Source organism: Chenopodium album, chromosome 5 (assembly GCF_948465745.1).
Source record: "Chenopodium album chromosome 5, dcCheAlbu1.1, whole genome shotgun sequence".
Classification (NCBI taxonomy): domain Eukaryota; kingdom Viridiplantae; phylum Streptophyta; class Magnoliopsida; order Caryophyllales; family Amaranthaceae; genus Chenopodium; species Chenopodium album.
The window spans coordinates 3,833,253-3,860,935 of record NC_137838.1 but is presented as its reverse complement, the minus strand read 5'-3'; the positions used below and the strand labels follow the sequence as shown (position 1 = coordinate 3,860,935).

At 35.3% G+C, this 27,683-nt stretch overlaps 3 protein-coding genes across 3 annotated transcripts; 2 read left to right on the top strand and 1 right to left on the bottom strand.

Annotated features, from left to right (window-relative positions):
• The first annotated feature begins 742 nt into the window (after positions 1 to 742).
• LOC145631568 (uncharacterized) lies at positions 743 to 6,668 on the top strand. Its single transcript, XM_081683676.1, has 15 exons — positions 743 to 1,365; positions 2,248 to 2,369; positions 2,463 to 2,551; positions 2,633 to 2,668; positions 2,957 to 3,050; positions 3,223 to 3,268; positions 3,365 to 3,465; positions 3,679 to 3,737; positions 3,870 to 4,448; positions 4,557 to 4,673; positions 4,773 to 5,341; positions 5,456 to 5,591; positions 5,679 to 5,747; positions 5,862 to 6,008; positions 6,134 to 6,668. Exons 1-15 carry the CDS (start codon positions 1,148 to 1,150, stop codon positions 6,245 to 6,247), a joined length of 2,496 nt encoding a protein of 831 aa, XP_081539802.1. The 5' UTR covers positions 743 to 1,147; the 3' UTR covers positions 6,248 to 6,668.
• Positions 6,669 to 18,985: 12,317 nt separating this feature from the next.
• Positions 18,986 to 22,845, top strand: LOC145631569 (F-box protein At5g52880-like). Its single transcript, XM_081683677.1, has 6 exons — positions 18,986 to 19,467; positions 20,107 to 20,261; positions 21,075 to 21,162; positions 21,364 to 21,563; positions 22,149 to 22,282; positions 22,559 to 22,845. Exons 1-6 carry the CDS (start codon positions 19,283 to 19,285, stop codon positions 22,673 to 22,675), a joined length of 879 nt encoding a protein of 292 aa, XP_081539803.1. The 5' UTR covers positions 18,986 to 19,282; the 3' UTR covers positions 22,676 to 22,845.
• A 1,012-nt stretch (positions 22,846 to 23,857) lies between these two features.
• Positions 23,858 to 27,168, bottom strand: LOC145631567 (reticulon-like protein B6). Its single transcript, XM_081683675.1, has 5 exons — positions 26,803 to 27,168; positions 25,090 to 25,270; positions 24,867 to 25,008; positions 24,448 to 24,517; positions 23,858 to 24,352 (listed from the first exon to the last, which is right to left on the bottom strand). The coding sequence occupies exons 1-5, from the start codon at positions 27,080 to 27,082 to the stop codon at positions 24,183 to 24,185; spliced, it is 843 nt and encodes a 280-aa protein (XP_081539801.1). The 5' UTR covers positions 27,083 to 27,168; the 3' UTR covers positions 23,858 to 24,182.
• Positions 27,169 to 27,683: the final 515 nt, after the last annotated feature.

Genomic DNA, 27,683 nt, shown 5'->3' with positions numbered 1-27,683 from the left:
TCATTTATTAAATAAACAAATGTAAACAAGCTTATTCATTTAAAATACTTTCTTCGTTTCTTTTACAACAACACTTCGACTTTAACATATTTGTTTATATTAACAAAACTTAGCCATGTGCCATTTTATTAGATTTATCTTCCCCTATACTTTTTAATTTCAAAATTTTATTAATTTTACATATTAGTAATAAAAGATTTTAACAAATAAAATAACGCATCAGCAAATATGTAATGAGAAAGAGAAAGTACTTACAACCATCTATTCATACATTAAAACGAACTTTATTATGATAATTACCTATAATCAAAGAAAAAAGTTGTCACAAACTCGCAATTTCTTCATATAACATGACATTTCAAATTACCATAAAATTAGTTGACATCTAAAAACAATGAATTATATAGCTCATATACAAAGTAGATTTTTTTTGTTTTTTTTTTTTTTTTTTTTGTACTTTAATTAAAAAATAGCGACAATGCCACATTAACAAACCAAATTGTATGGGAAAGAACAAAAAAGGCGGGGGTGAGTCAGAAAAATCTCCCCTGGAAAAATAAAACAACCAATTACAAAACTAAAAATTAATTTTAAAAAATTCCAATCAAAATAAAATTGGAGTCGGAAAAAAGTGGACTCTCCTTCGTCTGTAAGTCAGAAAAAGTTCACTACACAACTGTGTGCCCAATTGCTTTTTTTCTCTTCTTCCTTTTTTATTTTTTTAATTTTTATTAATCAATTAATTAATCAATTGATCAATCAATACAATACTACTGTAATAATTTTACAGAAAGCATTTATTTTTCCTTTATTTTAATTTAATTTTTTTTTTTTTTAAGCAAAATGCATAATAAACCCTCTATAAATAGGATGAGATAGAACATCACACAACAATTACAAAGCTTCATACAAACCATTGCTTGTTGAAAACCAACACACCCACCAAACCAAACCCACCCAATTAAGCAATAATTCCCCACATTTTTTTGTCTTCATTTTCTCTCTCTTCCCCTAAAATTACAACCCATTTCATCAAAAATATTGAATCCTCTGTTTTTTTTGTTAAAAATTTCATCTTTCTATGATTATTTTGCTCACATTTCAAGAAAAAGATTGAATCTTTTTTGGTAAAATAAAGGAAAAAAAAATGGAGCAAAAGAGTTTTTTGTTATCAGCATTGAGTGTTGGTGTTGGTGTTGGAGTTGGGCTTGGATTGGCATCTGGCCAAACTGTTGGTAAATGGATTGGTTCTAATGAATCTTTGGATAGCATCTCTGCTGATCAAATTGAAAATGAGTTAATCAGGCTTCTTGTTGATGGCAAGGATACTAAAGTTTCATTTGATGAATTTCCCTATTATTTAAGGTAATTTTATTATTTTCCTCCCTTTTTTTCCAAAATAAAAAAGACATGATTTTTGTTATTTTCCCCTGTTTTTAATAGATATTGTTTTTTGGATAGAGTTGTGGATAAATAAAGGTTGTACTTTTATGATTATTGTTGGGTTTTTATGGGTTTGATTATTTATGGGGCTGTATGAATCTGTATCTTTCTGAATCATACATGATATAAATCTTGATGCTGAACTGGGTTTTATGCAATTTTTAGAACATGTTAGATTTTGTGAATATATGCTTTTAAAGATACTATTTTATATGAGTTTCTGTGAAAACCTTTTTTTTTGGGAATAATATCATGATCCCAGGAATAGTTTCTGTGTCTTAGCTAAATATTATTGGAAAAGATGCAACTTAATTTGAGTATTAGTATATTCTTTCCTAACTTCTGAGGGTTTTAATTTACTGTATGGTTTTCTGGGTAAATCTGTAATTCAATTATTGTGGCAGTCATTTTGTAATTTGATGCTGAAGTTGTAGTTAATGATGATTAATAGTATTTCTTAGTGCCAGATTTGATGAATTGGTAAAGTTACAACTTTAATTTTGGATACAAGTTAGGTATGATCTTTGGTGAAATTTTCAAGGTTTATTTTTTAACCTCAACTCAGTAAATTACTTTACTGATTTTGTTTGATTCTTAAGTAATGATGTGATAAAATAATTTCATACGAACTGTCTTAATCTCGAGTTTCAATTAATGATTTGTAAGAATCATAGACTAAAATCTAAATCCATATGAAAAGAATAAAGATGATTTATGATACTGATAAAGGATGTGGCTTTTTGCTATTAAGATCTTGTTAATTTAGTGATTTTGACAACCTTTGGTTTATGATGTTGATGACAGTGAACAAACCCGAACACTATTGACAAGTGCGGCATATGTACATCTGAAGCATGCCGAAGTTTCCAAGTTCACTCGAAATCTTTCACCTGGAAGCAGAGCAATTCTGCTATCAGGGCCAGCTGGTATGTGATCTTTCTATGTCTGAAAGTAATTTTAGTTTTGTTATGTTGTTACCTTATGATAAATGTTTGATTTTCAATTTAATTCTCTTGCAGAACTCTACCAGCAATTGCTCGCTAAAGCGTTGGCAAACTACTTTGATGCTAAGTTGCTGCTGTTGGATGTTGCTGACTTCTCCATGAAGGTAAATATCCCTTTGATTGAATAGACTTGTTAATAATTTGTTGAATTTGCACTAATGTTCATTTGATATTGGTTCTTGCAGATGCAGAACAAGTATGGCTGCAACAAAAAGGAACATGTAAGCTCTCCCTTCACAATTACAAATTCTAGTCCTTTAGATTCTGAATATCGTGTCAGCTAATCTAAACACGCGATATGCTTTGCTTAAAAGAGTTTGAATTTTGAAAGATGCCAAGCTTCTTTTATATAGCATTATTGAGGCAGAATTGATCTTTCAGATCTTTTGTTTGACTTGTGTTTTTGTTGATTCACTAGATATTTATGCAAGAGAAATAGTTTACTGTATAATACAAGCAAGCTTTCATGATTATCTTTGCTCACCTTGTCGTTTTTTCCTTTGCTTTAGCGAATTTCAAGGTCCATATCAGAAGCAACATTGGGGCGTATGTCCAGCATGCTAGGCTCCTTCTCTATCCTTCCTCCAAGGGATGTGCCCAAAGGTATAAAACTTCTGTTACCCTTTCTTAAATATATCATTTGTGAGTTTGAAATTGTAGCTAACTTGTAATTTTGCATTTGTCGATCAATATGAAGTATATACTTTGGCATACCAGCATTTTTTGCTACCTTCTTGGCTTTCTTTTCAGTAGTTCTCATGATTGTTTCTTTCAGGCACATTGCGTAGGCAAGCTAGCACAACAGATGTCATCAAATCCGGGTATAATACCTTTGATGTTGTTGTTGGATTATTAAAGAGACAGTGTACTGCTATTTTATTTTAGTATGTTAGTTCTGAGCTTATACTTTTGTGTAGGTCTGGAGATGGTGCTAGTTTCCCTCCCAAGCATCGCAGAAATGCCTCAACATCAACTGATATGAGTAGCCTTGCTTCTCAATCCTCTTCAGCAAACTCAGGTCTTGTCTTTATACCAATCATCTACTAGCTAGCAAATTCTAAATAAAACAAGAAAAAACTAGAAACATTTTTTGGCTAGATAACTATGATTTGGCTTGATCCTATTTTGTTCAGTTTGCACATAATAGTGTATGTCAGAGAATATAGTATGGATTGATTGAATTAGTATTCTTAATCTGATTGGTGGTTCTTTTGATTAATTTTGGCTTCAGTAAAGCGCCCAACAGCTTGGTCATTTGATGAGAAGCTGTTTCTGCAAGCACTTTACAAGGTGAGAATTAGAATTTCAGTACTTTCTTTCTCATCAGTCCTTATTAAGATAATACTCCTTCTGAACTCTATAATCGCAATAGAGTTTGAACTATGGACTATTAAACTTAAAAATGTCACATTTGATCTGCAGGTGTTGGTCTCCACATCGGAAAAGAGTCCCATCATATTGTACGTCAGGGACATTGAAAGACTGCTGCTTCAGTCAGACAGGCTATACAATTTGTTTGACAAATTGTTGAGCAAGTTGAGTGGTTCAGTCTTGGTGCTTGGTTCTCGTATGTTGGATGCTAACACTGACTACGAGCAAGCGGATGATAGGCTTACCTTATTGTTCCCTTACAATATTGACATAAGGCCTCCAGTGGATGAGACAAATTTGGTTAACTGGAACTCCCAATTAGAGGAGGACATGAAGACGATCCAGTTTCAGGATAACAGGAACCACATTGCTGAGGTTCTTGCAGCTAATGATCTTGTTTGTGATGATCTAGGCTCTATCTGTCATGCAGACACTTTGACCCTTAGTGATCATATCGATGAAATTGTAATGTCTGCAATATCCTTCCATTTGATGAACAACAAGGAGCCAGAGTACCGAAATGGGAAGCTGGTCATCTCTTCTGGCAGCTTGTCCCATGGGTTGAGTTTATTCCAGGAAGGCAAAAAAATGGGCAGAGCCAAGATGGAAACAAATGGTGAAACCGGAAAGGTTTGTCCTTAAAATTGATACTGTAAAAAATACAGCTTTTCGAACAGACTAGGATAACTGAAGTGTACTTCACATGCTTATGTTCATTTTTTTGGATGAAATTTTCAGGCAGTGGATGATAGTGCTGCAGTGAAGCCAGAGGGGAAGAATGAAACCTCTACTGGTGAAAACAAAGGCGAATCAGTCACTCTGACAAAGAATGCTGAGAATCCGCCCCCTGTGAAGGTAAATTGTTTCTGGTGCTTTTACAAAATTGATGACAGTAGAACCATCATCAGCTTAATTTGCCAATGTCTTTACTGAAAATGAGATCATATTGAACAGGAAGTGGCTCCGGACAATGAATTTGAGAAGCGAATAAGGCCAGAGGTCATTCCTGCAAATGAGATAGGAGTTTCTTTCAATGACATCGGATCCCTGGATGAGATTAAAGAGTCCCTTCAGGAGCTAGTGATGCTTCCCTTGAGAAGGCCAGACCTGTTCAAAGGCGGCCTTTTGAAGCCTTGCAGAGGAGTGCTGCTCTTTGGTCCTCCCGGTACTGGTAAAACTATGTTGGCAAAGGCCATTGCCAATGAAGCCGGTGCTAGCTTCATCAATGTGTCAATGTCCACCATCACATCAAAATGGTTTGGTGAAGATGAAAAGAATGTCCGAGCATTGTTCACCCTTGCAGCCAAAGTTTCTCCCACCATTATCTTTGTAGACGAGGTTGACAGTATGCTTGGGCAAAGAACTAGAGTTGGGGAGCATGAGGCTATGAGGAAAATCAAGAACGAGTTTATGTCACATTGGGATGGACTTATGACTAAGCCCGGGGAGCAGATTCTTGTTCTTGCTGCTACCAACAGGCCATTTGACCTTGATGAAGCCATTATTAGGCGATTTGAGCGCAGGTTTGTTCACTGTTATTAATCATGCACTTGCTGTTTATATGAAGCATTCTTTGATATTGTCATTTATAGTTGCAGATTTCCATTGACTAAACTCTGAAATCTTTTTCATCACAGGATAATGGTGGGTTTGCCAAGCATTGAGAATAGAGAGAAGATCTTAACAACTCTTCTGTCTAAAGAGAAGGCCGAAAATTTGGACTTCCATGAGCTTGCTACCATGACTGAAGGATACACCGGAAGTGATCTGAAGGTATATAATCCTCTCAATAACTTGAATACATTGTATTATGCTATAATTAATGCTTATAATTTACCTTCTGTTACGTCTTTCCAACAGAATCTTTGTATCACTGCTGCATACCGTCCTGTTCGTGAGCTGATCCAGAGGGAGAGGCAAAAGGATTTGGTTAGTGATATCTTCTTATGCTTCCCTATTTTTTTCCTGGGGTGAATTAGGGAGAAAAACTTCTTGAAATGCTTGTATCGCCTTTTAGCCTAATTTATTCCACTGATCTTACAGGCAAAGAAAAAGAAAGCCCAAGAAAATAATGACGATTCTACTGATGCTTCATCTGAGAAAAAAGAAGATGAAAAGGAGGCTGAGACCCCTGAACCAATTATTTTGAGGCCTATAAATATGGAGGATTTGAGGCAAGCAAAGAATCAGGTAATGAATTGTAAAATTCAAGAGTATTGACACTCATAGATATGATATTTAATTTCTTACTCTTAACATATGAAATTCAAAACTTATTTCAGACTAAATTATATTGTAATGTTTTTGCTCTGCAGGTTTCTGCTAGTTTTGCTTCAGAGGGTGCAGTAATGAATGAACTGAAGCAGTGGAACGAGCTGTATGGAGAAGGCGGTTCAAGAAAGAAGGAGCAGCTTACTTACTTCTTATAGAAAGGATGTCCATCACAAAGTCAGTAACATAATTTCAGGCTTTTCTATGAAGCTCTAAGTGAAGTCCAAGGACATTTTATAGCAAAGGAATTTACTTGATAGCTCCATTGCCGGAGTCCTCTTTGGTAATGACATTACAGGACAGAAGGAAGCATTCCATGTAATCTGTATTTCTTGTTGGCAGCGAGTTTGAAAAGCGAGTTTTAGAGATAGGTGCAATGTGAGCTTACATATCTACTTACCATAATCAATATTATGAGTTTGCTCATGTTGTAAGCCTATGCAATGTAGTATGTAATTAGATTTCTAGTTAATGAACAAACTATTATATTTTTTCTGTCACCTTTGTAATTTATGTACCAATTACTGTGGCAGTAGCCATTTGTACTATATATTTCTTATTTAACTTACAATTAGTACTTGTTCTGTCTCTAGTACTTGATTTTAGAGACTAAATGCCTAATGCTTAATACAGAAGTTGGTTTGCAAACTTCTTCTGTTGTTAAACGAAACACAGACGCGTGATCATAGAAAAAATATAACTTGTTAAAACTACAAAGTTTGATCATGGACATCTATTTTGGGAATATTGAGAACTTATATTGGTATATCTTGTTGGGATCTTGAGAATTTATAGGGGGTGAGAATTTGGTTATATAAGTGAATGTGGTATTCATGTTTGCTTGGGTTGTCTCATAAAAATTGTGTTTAACTAGTGGCATGAGTCCTGACTCTCACAATCTCGCCTAGGATTTTTCCTATTGAAAAGGTTGATGTTATGATTTTCAAAACTGAGGAATGGATACTCAAAATTTCAACGCCCTCGTCAGAAATCATACAATCAAAAGTACAATCATTTGCTCGTTTTTGCAAATGAACATAACAGTTATGCTCATTTATGCAAATGACTGAAATTAGAGCTGTCAATTCGGGTAAACGGGTCGGGTTTGGGTCAGGTGAGAGTGGGTCGGATCAACTCGGATTGGGTCAATTCAGATTAATTCCGTAACCTATGCGGGTCGGGTTTGGGTTGGGTCATGCTTGAGTCGGGTCACGTCAGGTCATACTTCTTATCGGGCCTGGGTTAGGTTTAGGTCGGGTGAACAATAGGTCGGGTTTAATTCGGGTTTTCACGGGTTAAAACGGGTTAGGGTAATTCTTGAGTTCGAGTCGGGTTTAGTTCAAGTCAAAAATTTGCGCGTTAGAATCAGGTCGGGTCATTCTCGGGTTTGAGTTGGGTTCGGTTCAAGTCAATAATTTGCATATTATAATCAGGTCGGGTCATTCTCGGGTTTAAGTCGGGTTCGGTTCAAGTCAATAATTTGCGGGTTATAATCAGGTTGGGTCATTTCCAAGTCGGGTCTTTCTCGGATTCAAGTCAGGTTATGTTCAAGTCAATAATTTGCAGGTTACAATCAGTTCGGATCATTTCCAAGTCAGGGTAATATTCAGGTTTAGCTAACAATAAATATATAATTATCGTTTTTATCAAGCTAATTAATTCCTTTGACTATAATATATATGGCAATATACTAGGGAACTATAGTCTATAATTTAGGAAGATAATTATCTCCTTTGACCATACAACAACTATATACTATACATATTTAACTCTTAAATTTGATGATGATGCTCCTTTAATTTCTTTTGTTGGCCTGGACCGACTTGGTCTCCCAAGACAAAATGCTTTGATCAACAATAATAAGGTGGTCCAAATGCATTTAAGGTGATTTGAAATCGGGTCAAGAAAAATTTGGGTTGAATTTAGGTCGGGTCAATAACAAGTCGTGTCAATTTCGATTCGGGTTAGTAACAGATCGGGTTGAATTTTTGGTTTGGGTAAGTAATAGGTATGGTAAATTCGGGTCGGGTCAATAACAAGTCGGGTTGAATTTGGGTCAGGTCAATAACAGTCGGGTTGATTTCGGGTCGGGTTTGTAACAGGTTGGGTTAAATTCGGGTCGGGTTAGTAACAAGTCGGGTTAAATTCGAGTTTTGACGGGTTAAAACGAGTTTGGGTCAATTTCGATTCAAGTCGGGTTCGGTGCAAGTTAATAAAATTGGTCGTTGTAAACCGGTAAATCGGTGCAAGTTGTAAACCGGTAAAATTGGCTGATTAAAAGCAAATTGAATGGTTCCACACACCCAATTGGACTCCCGGAGGATATGAGGGACCATGGTAAACATTTTGGCAATTTTTATTTCTAGGCGAAAAAAATTTTAAAAATTCCAAAATTGAAGGCTAATATCCACGCTTTTTGAGAAATTTTGGAGGTTTCGGGGCCCGTTGTCGAAAAGTCTTGAAATATTATGGGATACATCTCGGGGTCATATGATGCCATTTGGAACCATATATGATCATTATTTGTTGTCATAAATGTTTGTGGTAGGCTTGTGTAATCCCCCATATTTTAAAATATATTATAAATGAAATTATATATTATTTATAATATTTACTTGTATTTTTCCGGAATTTAATTTCAAAAGTTTCAAATTATTTTTGGGGTTGATAAACGATTTTATTACAAAGAACTTTTTATGAACCTTCCTTCTATAATTTATGTCCAACAAACAAACCAAACCCAGTTTACTTTCTTAATTGACCCATTAATTTAATGAGGCCCAATATCCCTACTTACCCTACTACCCTCTCTCCTATAAATACCTCATACATCCCCAAAAATTTCCCCACACAAAGGTTAGTCTTATTTTCTTTCTCCTTTGTTTTATTAATTTGTGTAATTATAATTATTGATTATGGGTTTTGATTTTATTGTTTGAAACTAATTTAATTAGTATCAAATTGTATTTTGATGATTAAAATTTATAATTTCAGATTTTATAAATGTTATAATTTTCAGATTTTGTAAATTTAATAACCTAGGGTTTTTAATCATTGAAAATCATGATTTTAGGGTTTTTATGAACAATCGATTTAGGGCTTTTATAGTAATGATGTTTTGAAATTTTGGTGATTATACTACTAATTAGTTTAACTTAATTCCAGATTATTTTGAACACGTAAATTCGTGTTTTAATGTTTAGATTTTGGTTCGTTAATATTAATCCCGTTTTAATCCCGATCAGGTTCTGAACTCATCCGATTTTGACAAAAAGGTAGTGTTTTAATCCCGATCAGGTTCTGAACTCAGCCTCTAAATATGATTTTCGGGCAGTTTTTGATTTTTATCGAAGTTTTTTTTATGCTTAATGTTTATGATTAGTTTTGGGTTTTGATTTTATAGTATAAAGTTTACATTTTTAGTATCAAAATCATGTTTTTATGTTTTAAACTAATAATTTCAGATTATATTGTTGTTATAATTTTCAGATTTTATAAGTGTAAAAACCTAGGGTTTCAATTTATTTAAATTGGGATTTTAGGGTTCTTATGACTAATTAAATTGGGGCTTTTGTTCCTATTGTATTTCTAATGCATAATTAACCATAAAAACATGTTTTTAATGAATTTTTAAGAAGTTTTAATCTAAATTATATTGCTGGAAATTTGGTTAAGTATTAATTTATTATTGTTGCTTGTTTTCTAGGAAGTGATTATTTCTTAGGAGACTTTTAAGTGATTAAAAGTGGCACAAAGGATTGTTTATACGAGGTACGTACATGTCTACTTCGTTGTAAGTAGTATCATGTTTAGGTACCAAAGAAAAGAACTTAGTTTCATGATTAGAGAACACTTGGATGAAAATTGTTTGGTTATACATTTAATTAATTCATGTGCTTATGTTTATGAGACAAGTTTTGGTGAATTGATTATGTTTGTATGGAATTATGGATGCAAACATGTTGAATTATATTGGATTAATTGTTTGTATGGAATGTTGATACAGGCATATTTTTATTGGATCGGTTTGTTAACCACATTTGGATTATTAAAGGATTGAAATTGAATGGTTTAAGTGGAGTGAATTTATTAATTATTCCACAAGGTTGTTATTTATTTTATTACTCGAGCATGACTTGTTAGTATGTTGAGTAAAAGTGGATTAAGCCGAAATGGCTAGGTGGGTTGACTATGTTCAACAATTTTGAATAATTTGGAAGTTTAATGGAATTAAAGGTCAACTTGTGATGTGATCACCATTGTCCTAAATAAGATTAAAAGTGAATTGATGTATGATTGTTATGTATGGTCTTCTTGAATGAGTCGGCTATTAATTAAAATTGTAATCACGTAAAGTGAAACATGGATGAGCAATAAAACTCTGGAAAGCGTGCACTTCTAGAGTATTGACAATTATGGGTTGGGGTACACGGTGGTAGCCCGTGGCTTTTCGAGGCTTGTTTGATCAACATGTCCTCTTTTCTTTTGGTATTTACATTTTTATTTTATAATGAAAGTTAGATGGGATCCTAGACTAACTTTGTGAGAATGGAGTCGCGCCCATTCTTGCATCGCGCTAAACTTTTATTTTAAATGGTCATTTGGGACCAAAATGATTTGGTGGATTGGACAACCTCGTCTATTGCTTACTCCAACTAAATTAATTAAATTAAATATAAAGAGTCAAGTGTTTGGAATTGATTAGCAAGTATGTTGAGTCGATTGAATTGTTTAAGTGTGGAGTCTTGATTAATGAATTTATGTTGTATGTTTATTTACTTTAATTAGTTGAGCATGCTAGGCTTGGTACGTTGTAGCTTGTATGTACTCAGCTTTGCTGATTGCGTGCTTTTGTGTGTTTTCTTTTGGTCATGGCCTTCGCCTTTCAATGACCCTGTGATGATCCAATTATTACACTTGTATTATTGGGGAGCAGTATTGCACAGGTTAGCTTGATGATGTGAAGTTCGGGGATTTGACATACGCATTGTCAAGGGATTGGTGTGATTGAGAGTATTCGTTCTTTGTGTTGAACTTATTTATGTTTTACTATTTTAATTATGTTTTGGGATTTTGGAAAATTGGTTTGGTTTTAATAAGGGCCTTTATGGTTCTAATTTGTAAGCTTTGACTTATTGATTTTCTAAATTATATTATTTTAATATTTAAGTTGGATTTCCGCTGCAATACTTTGATAAAGCCTTAACGTTTTAACACGTGGCGGTAACATGCCAATGGTTCTCCTCTATTTTTATTTAAAGTAAGTGGTTTGGAAAAGGGAGAATTATTGGGGTGTTACAGCTTGAATTAATGAAATTAGTGCAAGTTGTAAACCGGTAATTAAATTGGCTGTTTAAAGGCAAATTGGATGGTTCCACCAACCCAATTGGACTCCCGAAGGGTATTAGGGACTGTGGTAAAAATTTCGGCAATTTTTATTTCCGGACGAAAAAAAGTCAAAAAATTCCAGAATTGAAGACTAATATCCACACTTTTTGAGAAGTTTTGGAGGTTTCAGGGCCCGGTGTCGAAAAGTCTTGAAATTTTAGGGGATACATCTCGGGGTCATATAATGCTGAACCATATATGATCATTATATGTTGTCATTAATGTTCGTGGTAGGTAATGAAATCGGTGCAAGTTGTAAATCGGTAAATTGGTTGTTTACAGGCAAATTGGATGGTTCCACTCACCCAATGGGACTCCCTGACGGTACTAGGGACCATAATAAACATTTCGGAAATTTTTATTTCCGGGAGAAAAAAAAAGTCAAAATTTTCAAAATTCAAGGCTTTATCCACGCTTTTTTAGAAATTTTAGAGGATTCGAAGCCCGGTGTCGAAAAGTCTTGAAATTCTAGGGGATACATCTCAGGGTCATTTAATGCCGATTGGAACCATATATGATCATTATTTGTTGTCACAAATGTTCATGGTAGGCTTGAGTTAATGTAATCGGTGTAAGTTATAAACCGGTAAATAGTCCGTTTAAAGGCAAATGGGATGGCTCCACCCACCCAATTGGACTCCGGAAGGGTATTAGGGACCATGGAAAACATTTCGGCAATTATTATTTTCGGGCAAAAAAAATTAAAAATTCATAAAATTAGAGGCTAATATCCACACTTTTTGAGAAATTTTGGAGGTTTCGGGGCCTGGTATCGAAAAGCCTTGAGATACTATGGAATACATATCGAGGTCATATAATGTCGTTTGGAACCATATATGATCACTATTTGTTGCCATAAATGTTTGTGGTAGGTTTGAGTTAATTAAATCGATGTAAGTTGTAAACCCGTAAATTGTCATTTAAAGACAAATTGGGTGGCTCCACCCACCCAATTGGACTACAGAAGGATATTAGGTATCATGGTAAACATTTTGGCATTTTTTATTTCTGGGCAAAATAAAATCAAAAAATTTCAATATTTAAGGCTAATATCCACGCTTTTTGAGATATTTTAGAGGTTTCGAGGCTCGGTGTCGAAAAGTCTTGAAATTTTAGGATTAAATCTCGGGGTCATATAATATCATTTGCAACCATATATGATCATTATTTGTTGTCATAAATGTTCATGGTATGCTTTAATAAAATCAGTGCAAGTTGTAAACCGATAAATAGGTCGTTTAAAGACAAATTAGATGGTTCCACCCACATAATTGGACTCCCGGAGGGTATTTGGGACCATGGCAAACATTTTGGCAATTTTTATTTACGAGCGAAAAAAAAAGCTAAAAAAATTAAAAAATTGAAGGCTAATATCCATGCTTTTGAGAAATTTAAGAGTTTTCGGGGCCCGGTGTCTAAAAGTCTCGAAATTCTAGGGAATAAATCTCGGGGTCATATAATATCGTTTGGAACCATATGTGATCATTTTTTGTTGTCATAAATGTTCATTTTAGGCTTGAGTTAATGAAATCGGTGCAAGTTTTAAATCGATAAATTGGTCGTTTAAAGGCAAATTGGATGGTTCCACCCACCCAATTGGACACCTAGAGGGTATTAGAGACCATGGTAAATATTTCAGCAGTTTTTAATTCCGGGAGAAAAAAAGTCAAAAAATTCCTAAATTTATGGCTAATATCAACGCTTTTTGAGAAATTTCGAAGGTTTCGGGGCCTGATCTGTCGAAAAGAAATGAGATTTTATAAGATAAATCTCAAGATTATATAATGACGTTTGAATCCATAAATGACCATTATATGTTGTCATAAATGTTCTTGATAGGCTTGAGTTAATGAAATAAGTGCAAGTTATAAACAGGTAAATTGGTCGTTTAAATGCAAATTGGATGGTTCCACCCACCTAATTGGATTACCAGAGGGTATAAGAAACCATGGTAAACATTTCGGCAATTTTTAATTTCGGACGAAAAAAAGTCAAAAAATTCCAAAATTAAATGTTAATATCCACGCTTTTTTAGAAATTTTGGAGGTTTCGAGTCCCGGTGTCAAAAATCCTTGAGATTTAAGGGGTTACATCTCGGGGTCATATACTGTTGTTTGGAACCATATATGATCATTATATGTTGTTATAAATGTTCGTGGTAGGCTTGAGCTAATTAAATCGGTGCAAGTTGTAAACCGGTAAATTTGGCGTTTAAAGGCAAATTGGATGGTTCCACCCATCCAATTGGACTCCCCGAGGTTATTAGGGACCATGGTAAACATTTCGGCAATTTTTATTTCCGGGCGAAAAAAGAGATAAAAAATTCTAAAATTGAAGACCATGGTAAACATTAGGCTAATATCCACGCTTTTTGAGAAGTTTTGGAGGTTTCGGGGCCCGGTGTCGAAAAGTCTTGAAATTTTAGGGAATACAATTTGGGGTCATATAATGTCATTTGGAACCATATATGATCATTATATGTTGCCATAAATGTTTGTGGTAGGCTTGAGTTAATAAAATCGGTGCAAGTTGTAAACCGGTAAATTGGATGTTTAAAAGCAAATTGGATGGTTCCAACCACCCAATTGGAATCCCGGAGCGTATTAGTGACCATAGTAAAAATTTCGGCTATTTTTATTTCCAGGCGAAAAAAAGTTAAAAAATTCAAAAATTGAAGTCCTATATCTACGCTTTTTGAGAAATTCTGGAGGTTTCGGGGCCCAGTCTCGAAAAGTTTTGAAATTTTAGGGAATACATTTCAGGGTCATATAATGTCATTTGGAATCATATATGATCATTATTTGTTTTCATAAATGTACGTGGTAGGCTTAACTTAATGAAATCGGTGCAAGTTGTAAACCAGTAAATCGGCTGTTCAAAGGCAAATTAGATGGTTCAATTCCACCCACCCAAGTGTACTCCCGAAGGGTATTAAGGACCATTGGAAACATTACGACAATTTTTTACTTCCGGGCGAATAAAAAGTCAAAAAATTCCAAAATTAAAGTCTAATATCCACGCATTTTACGACAATCAAACCCACCAACCCAATACTATCCAAAAATTAAATAAAAAAATCAAAAACAAAATAATATTTAAACGTAGCTTAAACATTAAAAGGCTTCGAAATTCCCTCAAACTTGGTTTAATAAGGCCAAATTCGTCCATGAAAACACTAGAATTTGACCTTAAAAACCATTAATTTGCTTAAAACCATCACCACAAATGAAAGAGCGTGATAAGAGAAGGGGGGTGGTTTTGTTGATGTAGGTCTTGTTAGCGGCGGTGGTTGGTGGCGGTGGTTGGTGGCAGTGGTGGTGGTGGCCTTTGACGGGAAAGAAGAGGAGGGCGACGAGAGAGAAGAAGAGAGAGGGGTGAGACGACAATAAGAGAAGATCAGGAAAGAGGAGGAAATAGAAGAGGAGATCGACAAAGAGAAGAGGAGAGGAGAGAGCAAGAGAGGAAGAAAGGAGGAGAGGGGACAGCAAAAGAGAGAAAGAGAGAGGCTGAGGAGAGGAGAATTTAGGGTTAGGGGTTTATTTAGGGGGGCAGGTTTTTTTTGTAACAAAGCCACCGGTTTTGAACCGGTGGGATTAATATATATCTTTCCCACCGGTTCAAACCGAACCGGTGGCAATACCCTTCCCTCATAATCCCGCCCAATTTTCTCCATATTTTCCCACCGATTTTTAAAAACCGATGGACAGTACTCGGAAGCTAATTGCATTAATCTACTAGTGTAGGGGATACATATCAAGGTCATATAATGCCGTTTGAAACCATATATATGATCATTATATGTTTTCATAAATGTTCGTGGTAGGTTTGAGTTAATGAAATCGATGCAACTTGTAAACTGGTAAATTGACCGTTTAAAGGCAAATTGGATGGTTCCATCCAGCCAATTGGACTCCCGGAGAATATTAGGGACCATAGTAAATATTTTGGCAATTTTTATTTCCGAGCGAAAAAAGTCAAAAAAATTCAAAAATTGAAGCCTAATGTCAACGCATTTTGCGAAATTTGAATGTTTCGGGACTCGGTGTCGAAAAGTCTTGATATTCCAGGGAATACATCTTAGTGTCATATAATGCCGTTTGGAACAATATATGATTATTATATGTCGTCATAAATGTCCATGGTAGACTTGAGTTAATTAAATCGGTGCAAGTTGTAAATCGGTAAATTTGTCGTTTAAAGGCAAATTGGATGGTTCCACCCACCCAATGGGACACCCGTAGGGTATTAGGGACCATGGTAAATATTTCGTCAATTTTTATTTCCGGGCGAAATAAAGTAAAAAATTTCCAAAATAAAAAGCTAATATCCACGCTTTTTGAGAAAATTTGGAGATTTCGGGGCCCGTTGTCAAAAAGCTTTAAGATTTTAGGGAATACATCTCGGGGTCATATAATGCAGTTTGGAACCATATATGATCATTATATGTTGTCATAAATGCTCGTGGTAGGCTTGAATTAATCAAATCAGTGCAATTTGTAAATCGGTAAATTGGTTGTTTAAAGGCAAATTAGATGGTTCCACCTACCCAATTGGACTCCGGGAGGGTATTATGGACCATGGTAAACATTTCGAAAATTATTATTTTCGGGCGAAAACAGTCAAAAAATTCAAAAATTGAAGGCGAATATCCACGCTTTTTGAGAAATTTGGAGTCTTCGTGGCCCACTGTCTAAAAGTCTTGAAATTCTAGGGAATACATCTCGGGGTGATGTAATGTCGTTTGGAACCATATATGATCATAATTATTTGTTGTAATAAATTTTCGTGGTAGGCTTGAATTAATGAAATCGGTGCAAGTTGTAAACCGGTAAATTGGTCGTTTAAAGGCAAATTGGATGATTCCACTTACCCATTTGACTCCCGGGGGTATTAGGGACCATGGTAAACATTTCGGAAATTTTTATTTCCGTGCGAAAAAAGTCAAAAAATTCCAAAATTGAAGGCTAATATCCATGTTTTTTTAGAAATTTCGAAGGTTTCAGGGCCCGGTGTCAAAAAGAAATGAGATTTTAGGGGATACATCTCGGGGTCATATAATGCCGTTTGGAACCATAAATGATCATTATATGTTGACATAAATGTTCGTGGTAGGCTTGAGTTAATGAAATCGGTGCAAGTGGTAAACCGGTAAATTGGTCGTTTAAAAGAAAATTGGATGGTTCAACCAACCCAATTGGACTCTCGAAGGGTATTAGGGACCATGGTAAACATTTCGGCAATTTTTATTTTCGGGCGAAAAAACGTCAAAAAATTCCAAAATTGAAGGCTAATCGACTGAAAATTTTAAGGTGCAGGCGGCTGTACCTTGCTTGGTACAGCCAAAAAATGCAAAAAGAACATGTAATTATTTTGTAAAGAGCATACAGTTATTTTGTAAAGAACATATAGTTGTTTTGTAACGAACATTCAATTTTATATATTTTTTTCATATCTAAAGAACATCTGCAATATTAATAAAGAACATGATAATATTATGTAATAAACTTTATCTATATATAACCACCCTAATTTGAAGACAAAATTTAATAAACATTTCACATTAAACAATGATCTTTATGTTGCAAATAAAGTACATTACACTGACTGATCAATGAACATAAACATATGTTCTTTTTATGTATTTTTTTGGTGCAAATATGTTCTTTTCACTCTAGGTATATGTTCATTACATTTTAATAGTATGTTATTTTTACTTTAGGTATATGTTCATTACATTTTAATAGTATGTTCTTTTCACTATAACTATATGTTTATTACTTTTATATATCATGTTCTTTCCTACAAAACGACTGTACGTTGCACCGTACAGGCGCCTGTAGGAACCAGCTATTGCTAATCGACTCTTTTTGAGAAATTTTGGAGGTTTCGGGGTCCGGTGTCGAAAAGTATTGAAATTCTAGGGAATACATCTCGGGATCATATAATGTCGTTTTGAACCATATATGATCATTATATGTTGTCGTAAATGTTTGTGGTAGGCTTGAATTAATGAAATCGGTGCAAGTTGTAAATCGGTAAATTGGCGTTTAAAGGCAAATTGGATGGTTCCACCCAGCTAGGTGTACTCCCGAAAGGTATTAGGGACCATTGGAAACATTACGATAATTTTTATTTCCGGGCGAATAAAAAGTTCAAAATTTCCAAAATTAAAGTCTAATATCCACGTATTTTGCGAAATTTTGGAGGTTTCGGGCCCGATGTCGAAAAGTACTGAAATTCTAGGGAATACATCTCGGGGTCATATAATGTCGTTTGGAACCATATATGATCATTATACGTTGCCATAAATGTTCGTGGTAGGCTTGAGTTAATGAAATATTTGCAAGTTGTAAACTGGTAAATTGGTCGTTTAAAGGCAAATTGGATAATTTCACCCACCCAATTGGACGTCTGGCGGGTGTTAGGGACCATGGTAAACATTTCGACATTTTAATTTCTAGGCAAAAAAAAGTAAAAAATTCTAAAATTGAAGGCTAATATCCACGTTTTTTAAGAAATTTTGGAGGTTTTGAGGCTCGGTGTCGAAAAGCCTTTAGATTTAAGGGATACATCTCGGGATCATAAAATGGCGTTTGGAACCATATATGATCATTATATGTTGTCATAAATGTTTGTGGTAGGCTTGAGTTAATGAAATCGGTGCAAGTTGTAAACCGGTAAATTGGCTGTTTAAAGGCAAATTGGATGGTTCCACCCAGCCAATTGGACTCCCAGAGGATATTAGAGACCATGATAAACATTTTTACAATTTTTATTTCCGGGCGAAAAAAAGTCAAAAAATTCAAAAATTGAAGGTTATATCCACACTTTTTGAGAAATTTCGAATGTTTCGGGGCCCGGTGTCGAAAAGTATTGAGATTTTAGGGGATACATCTCGGGGTTATATAATGCCGTTTGGATCCATATATGATCATCATATGTTGTCATAAATGTTCGTGGTGCTTGAGTTAGTGAAATCGGTGCAAGTTGTAAACCGGTAAATTGGTCGTTTAAAGGTAAATTGGATGGTTGCACCCAGCCAATTGGACTCCTAGAAGGTATTAGGGATCACGGTAAACATTTCGGCAATTTTTATTTTCGGGTGAAAAAAAAGTCAAAAAAATTCAAAAATTGAAGGCTAATATCCACGATTTTTGAGAAATTTTGGAGGTTTCGGGAAGAGCTGTCAATTCGGGTAAACAGGTCGGGTTTGGGACGGTAAGAGTAGGTCAGGTCAATTCGGGTCGGGTCAATTCGGATTAATTCCGTAACCTATGCGGGTCGGGTTTGTGTTGGGTCATGCTCTAGTCGGGTCACGTCGGTTCATATTTCTTATCGGGTTTGGGTCGTGTTAATAACAGGTCGGGTTACAAATCTGTAATAATGAACAAAACCAATTGAGCTAAACAATTTGAAACAAACTAGAGTGTATCCGTACTAATGCATGGTATATACGTAACACGTGTATTTTAAAAAAACAAATTTTTTTTTTTTTTCTTCAAACTCTTGCCAGTTTTGTTTACACTTTTTTTTTCCCCTTCTCCTCCCTTCCTTTGGGTAGAAAGTGGGAAGGGGAGAACCAAACACCCACCTCAACCACCACCGCCAAAAACATTGGAAATTCCCCACCAATTAGGCAATCACTCCTTAATTCCACTTCTTTTAATCTCCAATCTCTCTCTCCTCCCACAAATTCCTTTCAATGGAAAATCTATTAAATTCAAAGACTAACATGAACCCTAATCTCTGCTTTCTTTAAAAAGTTTTGATTTTGATCTTTACCCATCAAATTACAAACACCAAAAATGTCGGGAGCATTACGAAGATACCAAAAATTGGAATTGCGAAAATCACTTACTCTCTCATACCGCTACCCAATTGCTTGCACAGAGCTTGCTGGTATTCTTCGATCAGCTTACGCCAAATCCCCTAAACCACTTCAGTCTCTTCTTCTTGAAGATACAATCGCCGCTTTTCGCCTCCTTCCTCAGTAATTTCCTCCTCCTTTTTTTTATTTAAATTTCTATTATGTTGATTTTATTATTATTGTCATTGATTTTGATTTTTAAACTATGGTTTAATTTTTTATGATTGTATAAAGTTTTGATTTTTGATTGATTTCTTGCTTCCTGTATATTAACTGGGTTGTTGGTGAATTGAATTGGGTTTATTTGGCTTTATCCTATAAAATCTATGGTTTTGTATGAATATTTAAAGTTTGAATTTTGATTGATTGGCTGCCCTCTATATACACTGGGTTATCAGTGAATTGAACTGGGTTTGATTAATTTTGTTGTATGTGATTTGCTTGATGTTGTGGGTTTATTCATTATTGTTTTATCCTTGAACCTAATTAGTCTTTTTTAATGGAATATTAAGTTTAAACTTTTTTTAGTGTAATGATTGTTCATTGAATACAATGTTGTGATTATTTGTGAAATAATTTCTGATGGTTGTAAATTCAAATGATGATTACATGGATTACACAGCTTGATGTTTAGACTCGGATTAGTGAGATTAAATACCGAACATTTTGGTTTCTTGATGATATGAATTTGTATTAAGCCTGGCATTGTTTTGTTCATCCTGATGAGCTGAAGTCCTTCAATAACTTTAAGTTCTGTACTAGAATGCAGACACAAAGTGCTGTTTCAGCAGCTAACCTTCTCAGCCAGAGTGCGGAGGCTGCTTTGCCAAAGCAGAAACGAAGTCTAGCAGCTGCAGAATTCAAGCAAGCAAAGGTTGCTTACAAGAGACGTGCCAAAACTCAACTGGAAGAAAAAGGTAGCATTTGCTGAGATCAAATGTCTAAATTAAATATCAAAGCATTTAAAATTCTGCTATGAAAGGATCTAGGATTCCTGTCAGTTGGTCAATGTATCCTTAAATTGCAGTTAAATTTCAGTGAACACATAACTTAGCCTGCAGTGGCAAGGTTGATGAATGATGACAACACTTGAGATTTCACATCCTTTATCAAGAAGAGGAAAAAAATTAGGCAATTGCTGTAATGCATCTAAATGCTATCTCAATAAGTGTAAAATTTGTTTTGCTGATAGTTTGCTAACACAACCACCTAGAAGTTATAGGAAGGAATCAAACTATTAGAAATTCAGTTTATTTTCCTAGGCACTCTTTTCTAATATCATGGGAGTGTTGTGATCCTAGCACTCAAGGACACAAGATTGGTACTATGACCTATTTCTTAGTGTAACTGTTTGTTTGGATAGCAAAGTGGAAGAGAAAGGGAAGGGGGAGAATATAAGGAAGGGGAAGGAGAAGGTAAGGTTACATTTTCCCTCTAAATCTTTCTAACGTCGGAAGGATTTGTTTTTTTTAAAGAATGAGGGAAAATGAATCCTTCTATTTTCCTTCCCTTCCCTCCTATCAAAAGGTATCCAAAGAAGGGAGGATAATTCCCTTCTTTTTTCTCCTCTTCCTTTCCCTCCAATTCTCTCAATCCAAACAATGTGTAAGTCATATAAAATACAAGTATGAAGCAAGGAAACAAGATATCCCTTTATATCTTTGGTCTCTTGTCATTGTTTATGTATTTTATTTTGAACAGCTATATTGATGACAAAAATGACCTTTCAGATCCTGTCCAATTGCCTCAAGATGTTCTTGTACATCTCTTCAATTTCCTGGACCTGCCATCTATAGTATCTGCTGGTATGGTGTGCCGGTAATATGCCTTGCCATGCTTTACATTTTTAATTGCTTTGCAGTTTCCATTGATTTTTGGAAAATCCAATGATGGAGTTTTTATTTATGTGTTTGAGTTATATCATATATTCATATTGTTTGCTTCATGCAACTTCAGTCTTCGAAATGTTGTACAACTCTTGAATGTTATAATAGCACTTGTTCATTGTTGTTTTTGAAGGTCATGGAATGCAGCAGCAACTGACAACTATCTTTGGCAGTTCCATTATAACTGCCATTTTGGTGACTCCCAGAGTATTTTGAAAGGTGAGGGGTTTCAAGGTGGTGTTACTGCTGATGGTCGGCAACATACAGCTTCAAATGGTGTTTTTAAAGATGCAAACTATGACTGGAAAGATGCTTTTAGAAGAACATACTTGGGTGCGTATATAATACTTCGTATTCATAAATTAATATGCTTTTGCATTTAATTCTCCCTCCTCTAAAAGTTCATCTTATTTTTGACTTTATTGGGAGACAATCACCGTTCTTCAATATAGGAAGAACTGTTAGAGACGAAGGGAGATAATATTGCTTAGCAATATCCTGTTGGCATTGTTGTATTTTAGCTTTGACATTTCCTTTCTAGTATTTCTTATGTCCCATATAAAATGCCCACCTTCTTAATGAGATGTCCTCTGAATTTTAGTATTCCAAAGGTTCCTACATTTATTTTTCCTCTAAAAGACATTACTTGAAGTCAAGATTCATTGTCCATTAAAAAAATATACTATTTTTAAAACTAAGATGATGACGCTTTTGACGCAACACAGAGAAATCAAAGAGAGGGGTAGTCTGGTTGCAGACCTCAATTTTTTGTACTGTCAATTTGGTATGCCTTTTCAATAGACTGCTTTGTCAAGCCAGTTTTCTCCTTGCCGTCAACATGCAATGTGGAGGTGATAGTAGACACCTTTTCCAAGTCGTCTATCTGGCTTTATTGATGTGTTTTTTATCCACTGCCAGGCCTTCCATCATGGAGATACAAGTATAACAGAGGATACTGTTGTCACTGCAGTTCAATTGTTTGGCTTAGCAATTTGAAATGCCCAAAGAAACACTTGAGTCAACAGCAGCTGAGGCCCATGTCGCCTAGCCAGGTCACTTTCTCACCCTTTCTAAGAGATCTAGTTATCGACTTAATAGTTGTCTTATATACTTGATTGCACCGTTGTATTATTACTTAAAGGTCAGCTGTATATATAATGTATCCCCTGCCATCTCAATAAAAAAAAAAAAAAAAAAAAAAAAAAAAAAAAAAAAAAAAAAAAAAAAAAAAAACTCCATAGCCTTTGCTGCCCTCCAATTGCTGCTATTAGCCTCATTTTGACACAAGTACATGGTCTTGACTTCTTTTTTTTGTCCCCTCATTGCAGATTGTTAGATACATTTTTGATGATTTGAAGATTTGGTGGTTGATACACGATAGTGATAGCGAATCAGATGAAGATGAAGGTCCTGGTAACAGGTTCTGGGCATATATCATGCATTAATTCACCAAGGGTGCTTGATTAAAAAAGCGGAGCATGCTGAAAAATTATGATATCTCTTTGAGACCAGCTTCTTTGTTGTCTCCAATATATGCTGTATAGAAATAGGTAGGGTATATTGGTTGTAGAACTAACAAATCTGAAATAAATACAAGCACTATTCTGATTTTTTACGAATTCCCTGCTGGAGAGTGATTTCTAGTTTTCTACACTGGAATATATTTTTGCACCCCTAGAAGAAGGCTTCACTGTGCTGAACCCTGGGCTGGACATGTAAAGTCCTGAAATCAAGTGCCTTAAAAGTTCGCTCTCTTGAGCAGGAAAGTAAGAAAATCTCCTTCAAGGCCGAAGTAATTGTGGCCATGCTACTCCAGAAGTGTCTTCCTTGAATGAAATTTAAAGCTCCGTAAGGGGTGTGTTAAGAGCAGTGACACTATCAATCTGTTCACGCCTCTATTAGTGAGTCAATTGGTGCTTTATTTACATGACTAACTTCTCACTCCAGTTCCTTGATCGCCTTGCTGCAATGTGCACCCACCATGCTCAATGACATGCTTCAAGTTATGAATGCAAACCTTGTCTGCACATCTTCCTAATACTCTAAGGGGAAGGACTAGCAGGTAACAAAGTGAACTGTGAGAACTACCAAATTTTGTGAAAGGGAAAACGAGATCAAGTCATAGAAGTAGATATCTAATGTAACAAAATGCAAATACCGCGCTTTAGAAAGTGAGTAAAACTGTTTTATTGGCCATAGTAAGAACTTCCATGGAAAGTCTTACTTAGAGAAGGCTGGGTAAGCAACTTCCCTCACTGTTTGGGACGGATAACGTTTTATGCTAATGTGACCCAAACAATTTGTCAAATTTGTGGAAGTCAATCAAACACCATATCTTGTAATGAATGTAATATTATCAAAGTTTCAGAGACCAAAAGATGAAAAGACCAAAATATTGGAAAGACGTCAAATAACTCCCTGTTTTTAGAAAATTACAGAAATTGTCTAGGATTACATCATTGTTTCAATTTTTCAAAGGAAAATCTCCTGGAAGATTATAGTGAACGAACAGACTTATCTAAATTATGTCACTCACAAATCTGATAGCTTTTATTCTAACAAGATCAAAAATTTACTAGATATTTATTCACCAACATTACTCCTTTAACCCAGCTCATGCAAGAGGATTGAAGGAGTGACAGAAAGCAAGGCATAATCGAGGGTATGAAAGTACAAAATTACATTATTGTTCATCTACTTCATCCTACAATATTGCAAGGTACTGAATATAATACTAGAAGCTATAGGTGTTTAAACAGATTCCAGGACTAGGAACTATCTTACAAAGCACCTGGTTCATTTCAAATATGAACTCATATACGTCGAAAAACAATTAACAAGGGGTCCTAAACCACATAAAGAGTTGAAACTTCTACCCAAAAAACAACAGCAGCAGGGCAAATGTCAGCGTGAACCTTGTCATAGACTCATAGCTAGCTCTAATTTATCTCCTCATGCAGCCTTCTTGTCTTTCAAGGGCCCTCTTGGAATCTTACTCAAGAACTTCTCATCGGCTACAGCATACTGCCTCTTGAGCTCCTTTGATGCCTTCTCAGCGAAAGAATCTACATGGTCCTCATACTTCTCATAGAGCACGGGTACAGTGTGCAACAGAACAAACACTGATTCAAATACCAAACGCACTCCAGTTAGAGAAACAAGTAAAATGTATATTCACCACTATACATCATCACGTTTGTCAAACCAAGTATCTTACATAGGTAAACAAGAGTCAGGAAGTTGAACCAACTGCCTACAATTGACAGAACCCACAAGCCTGCTACCACCTGTTAACAAATCAGTTTCAAATGTAAACAATAAGCTGTTAGAAAAAGAAATAAGCATTGCTAGACACCATTAGGAATGGAAAACACGACTGTATCTATGCATAAATACTCAAAAGCACAAAATACATGTACAAGTATTCCATAACAATCTTGGAAACTTAGCAATATTGTATTAGAGCGTGAATTCCCTCACATAACAATGTGGACAAGACAATTAAGCTGCCAGGTGAATTGAGGTTACTTTGTCAGTTGCTTATGCCATCATATCCGATTTCTCTGAACAACTATATTTAATATCATACCCCATGCACATAACCCATAAAAATTAAGAAAAGCTTAAAATACATACTGCGAGGAATTTTTTAAGCTCTTTCCCAGAGGCAATGTCCCGTAACAATGAAAGAGCTCGGTTGATCTCAAATCTTAATACTGAGATAAATTCTCTGAGAGCATTATCGGGAATATGAACATCGGGAATACTTGGAGGAGCCCTAGCCAACACAAGATAACAAAATTAAGAAGGAAGATCATAAAAGCAAGGGTGGACAAGCGTAATAGTACGCACTACTTACTTGTTGAGAAATGCAGATGCTTTTGACCAGAGGAAAAGGACCGAAAGGGTAAATATCAAAATGTGGCAGAGAAGGGTCAGCAAGTGATATTGAAGCAACTCAAAAACAGACCAAACAACAGTAGCTACACCAAGTGCAGAGGCAGAAATCTTTTTGTTCCTCCATAGGAAAACATCAGCAGCTGTAAACGAACGTTCATATCATTCCAAGTTAGAGGCGAACAACAGCTAAACATAGGTTGGAGTAAAAAAAAAAACTCACAGGAAGTACATGAAAGTAAAGATTCCACGTTATAGACATCTACATATTAGAGCAAGATTGTCTAAAACTCTTGTCAATCGCTCCGTGGTCTTTAACGCATGAAAGTAAACATTCCAGGTTATAACTACTTTACCAGTCACACTTTCTAATCAGGAAAAAGGCATTATCCGCCCCAATAGCACTTAAAGCCATATCAAGTTACAGCCACACAGAACAACAACGGAGAACACCCACTCCCCAAACAACCCTCACAAGGGGTTAAAAAAAAGGCTACCCCATCCTAAGAAGTGGACTCGGTCCTTTAAGGATTTACTCCTAGAATACCTCCAATCAGCATATACATCCCAAAATCGTACCTAATTATCAAGGATAACCCCAATGTACATCTAAGAATGGACCCTCTGGTAGTTATTAATAAGTAATGATCTCCTAAGCGTACTCTAGCAAGAAATAACCCCGATAGTCATGAAAATTAAACAACGGTACATAATTCAGAACCAAGGAATTGACTCCACAACACAAATCATATCTCACTATAACATGGCAACACTCCTTTTCACCCCCCGCCTTCCTCATCTAATTCTCATTCGTCTACCATGTCAATATGTCTTACTGTAAGTACCCTCCAAAAGACTAATGCAATATGTTGACCCATCGCAATCCCCTGGAATCATCAAATATTGTGCACAATAAAATCTTTGCAACAAGATATGACTAAAGATCATGTATTGAAAGAATCTGTATTCGAAATAGACTGGTTGTGCGAAAAGATTACAGCATTTGGTACACGAAAAGGCAACACAACAAGTAAATGAACACGATCACAAAGGTGAAAAAGAAAGGCAAAAAAATTAATTTCCTTTTACAAAAAGTCAATATTATTAAGCAATCCTCTAGAAGTAATCTAACTCCAACAATTCCTCAAAATCATTAAAAAATATACTTATATTTTCCCAAAAATCACATCATACTTTTTGCAACACCTTTTTTCAATCACACAAACCAAATACGAGTACTTGATTTTTATAATTTTTATAATGAAAAATCTGATACAGTTTCAAATACAGCACTTCATTTTTATAATGAAAATTCGATTAATTTTGTAATAAGAATTCATCATTACATTAAATCACTAATCAGACAAAATTCCAATCTACAGATAGCAAACACAACAGGAATTCAACAATAAAACGAAATTAATTTTTAATTTAAACCCTCAATCCCACACCAAAATCAATTACATAAGCTCATGAAATTAAGTATTTAACCTACATCATCAACTAAATTAATTTCGTTATAAAATTAAAATCATTTTGCACCTCTTATTACATCAAACAACATATCAACAATCAATAATCAATAGCAAATACGATACTTTACTAAAACTTAACCTAATAAATTGAATCAATCGAAAAGAAAATCTGAAACAAAAGAAAGGAGAGAGAAACGGACGTTTGCCACCACCGAGAACCTGATGAACAGGCTTTTCGCGACCAAAAAGGCGGTAGATCTTAGACGAAGTAGAAGAAGGAACAGCAGCAGAAACCTCAGGCTCAGGAAGAACATCAGGAGGAGGAACATGAGCAGAAGAAGGAGAAGAAACAGGGGATTTCTTCTTCTTTTCATGACCTTCATCATCTGAAGAAGACGAAGAGGAATCATGGTGACCGTGAATCTTATCAGAGATCTTGTCCATCAAGGATTCATGGTGTTCTTGGGGAAGGTCGGACATGGCTGCTTCAATGGCGGAAGAGGAAAAGGAGGAGAGAGGAAATGGAGGATGAATGGGAGAATGTGAGGGTGTATGGAGGGGGGGTGGGATGTTGGAGGGTGAAAGAAACGAGGAATGGGTGAATTGACGGAGTTAGATTTGACGGAGAAAGGGGAGGTGGAGAGGAAGGGTGGGAGTGACGGCGTTAAAAGGGGAGATTTTTGAGGGAGAGTGTGACACGTGGGAGGGTGGAATTTTAAGGAGTGGCATATGGAATTCAAGAGAGAAATGGTATATTTTGTGGGGTCGTCGGATCTACATGTGGTGCACTCATTGCTTGCCATTTGGGTTGTCTTTTCTAAGGGGTTTTTTATTTTATTTTTTTTATAAAATTAAATTTGTTTAAGGATCGGTTCTCTTTAATTTAATTTTAGTTCAACTCCAATCAGTTGAGTTTCTAATTTTCTTGTCTCATAAGTCATAAACAATTCAGTTCGGTCAGTTCAATTCAATCACAATCAGTTCAGTAAATCAGAACATGTCCTGATTTATTGAACAAAGCTGAACTGATTGGAGCTGAACTTAACTGAACTGATTGGAGTTTAAATGAATTGTTTATAAG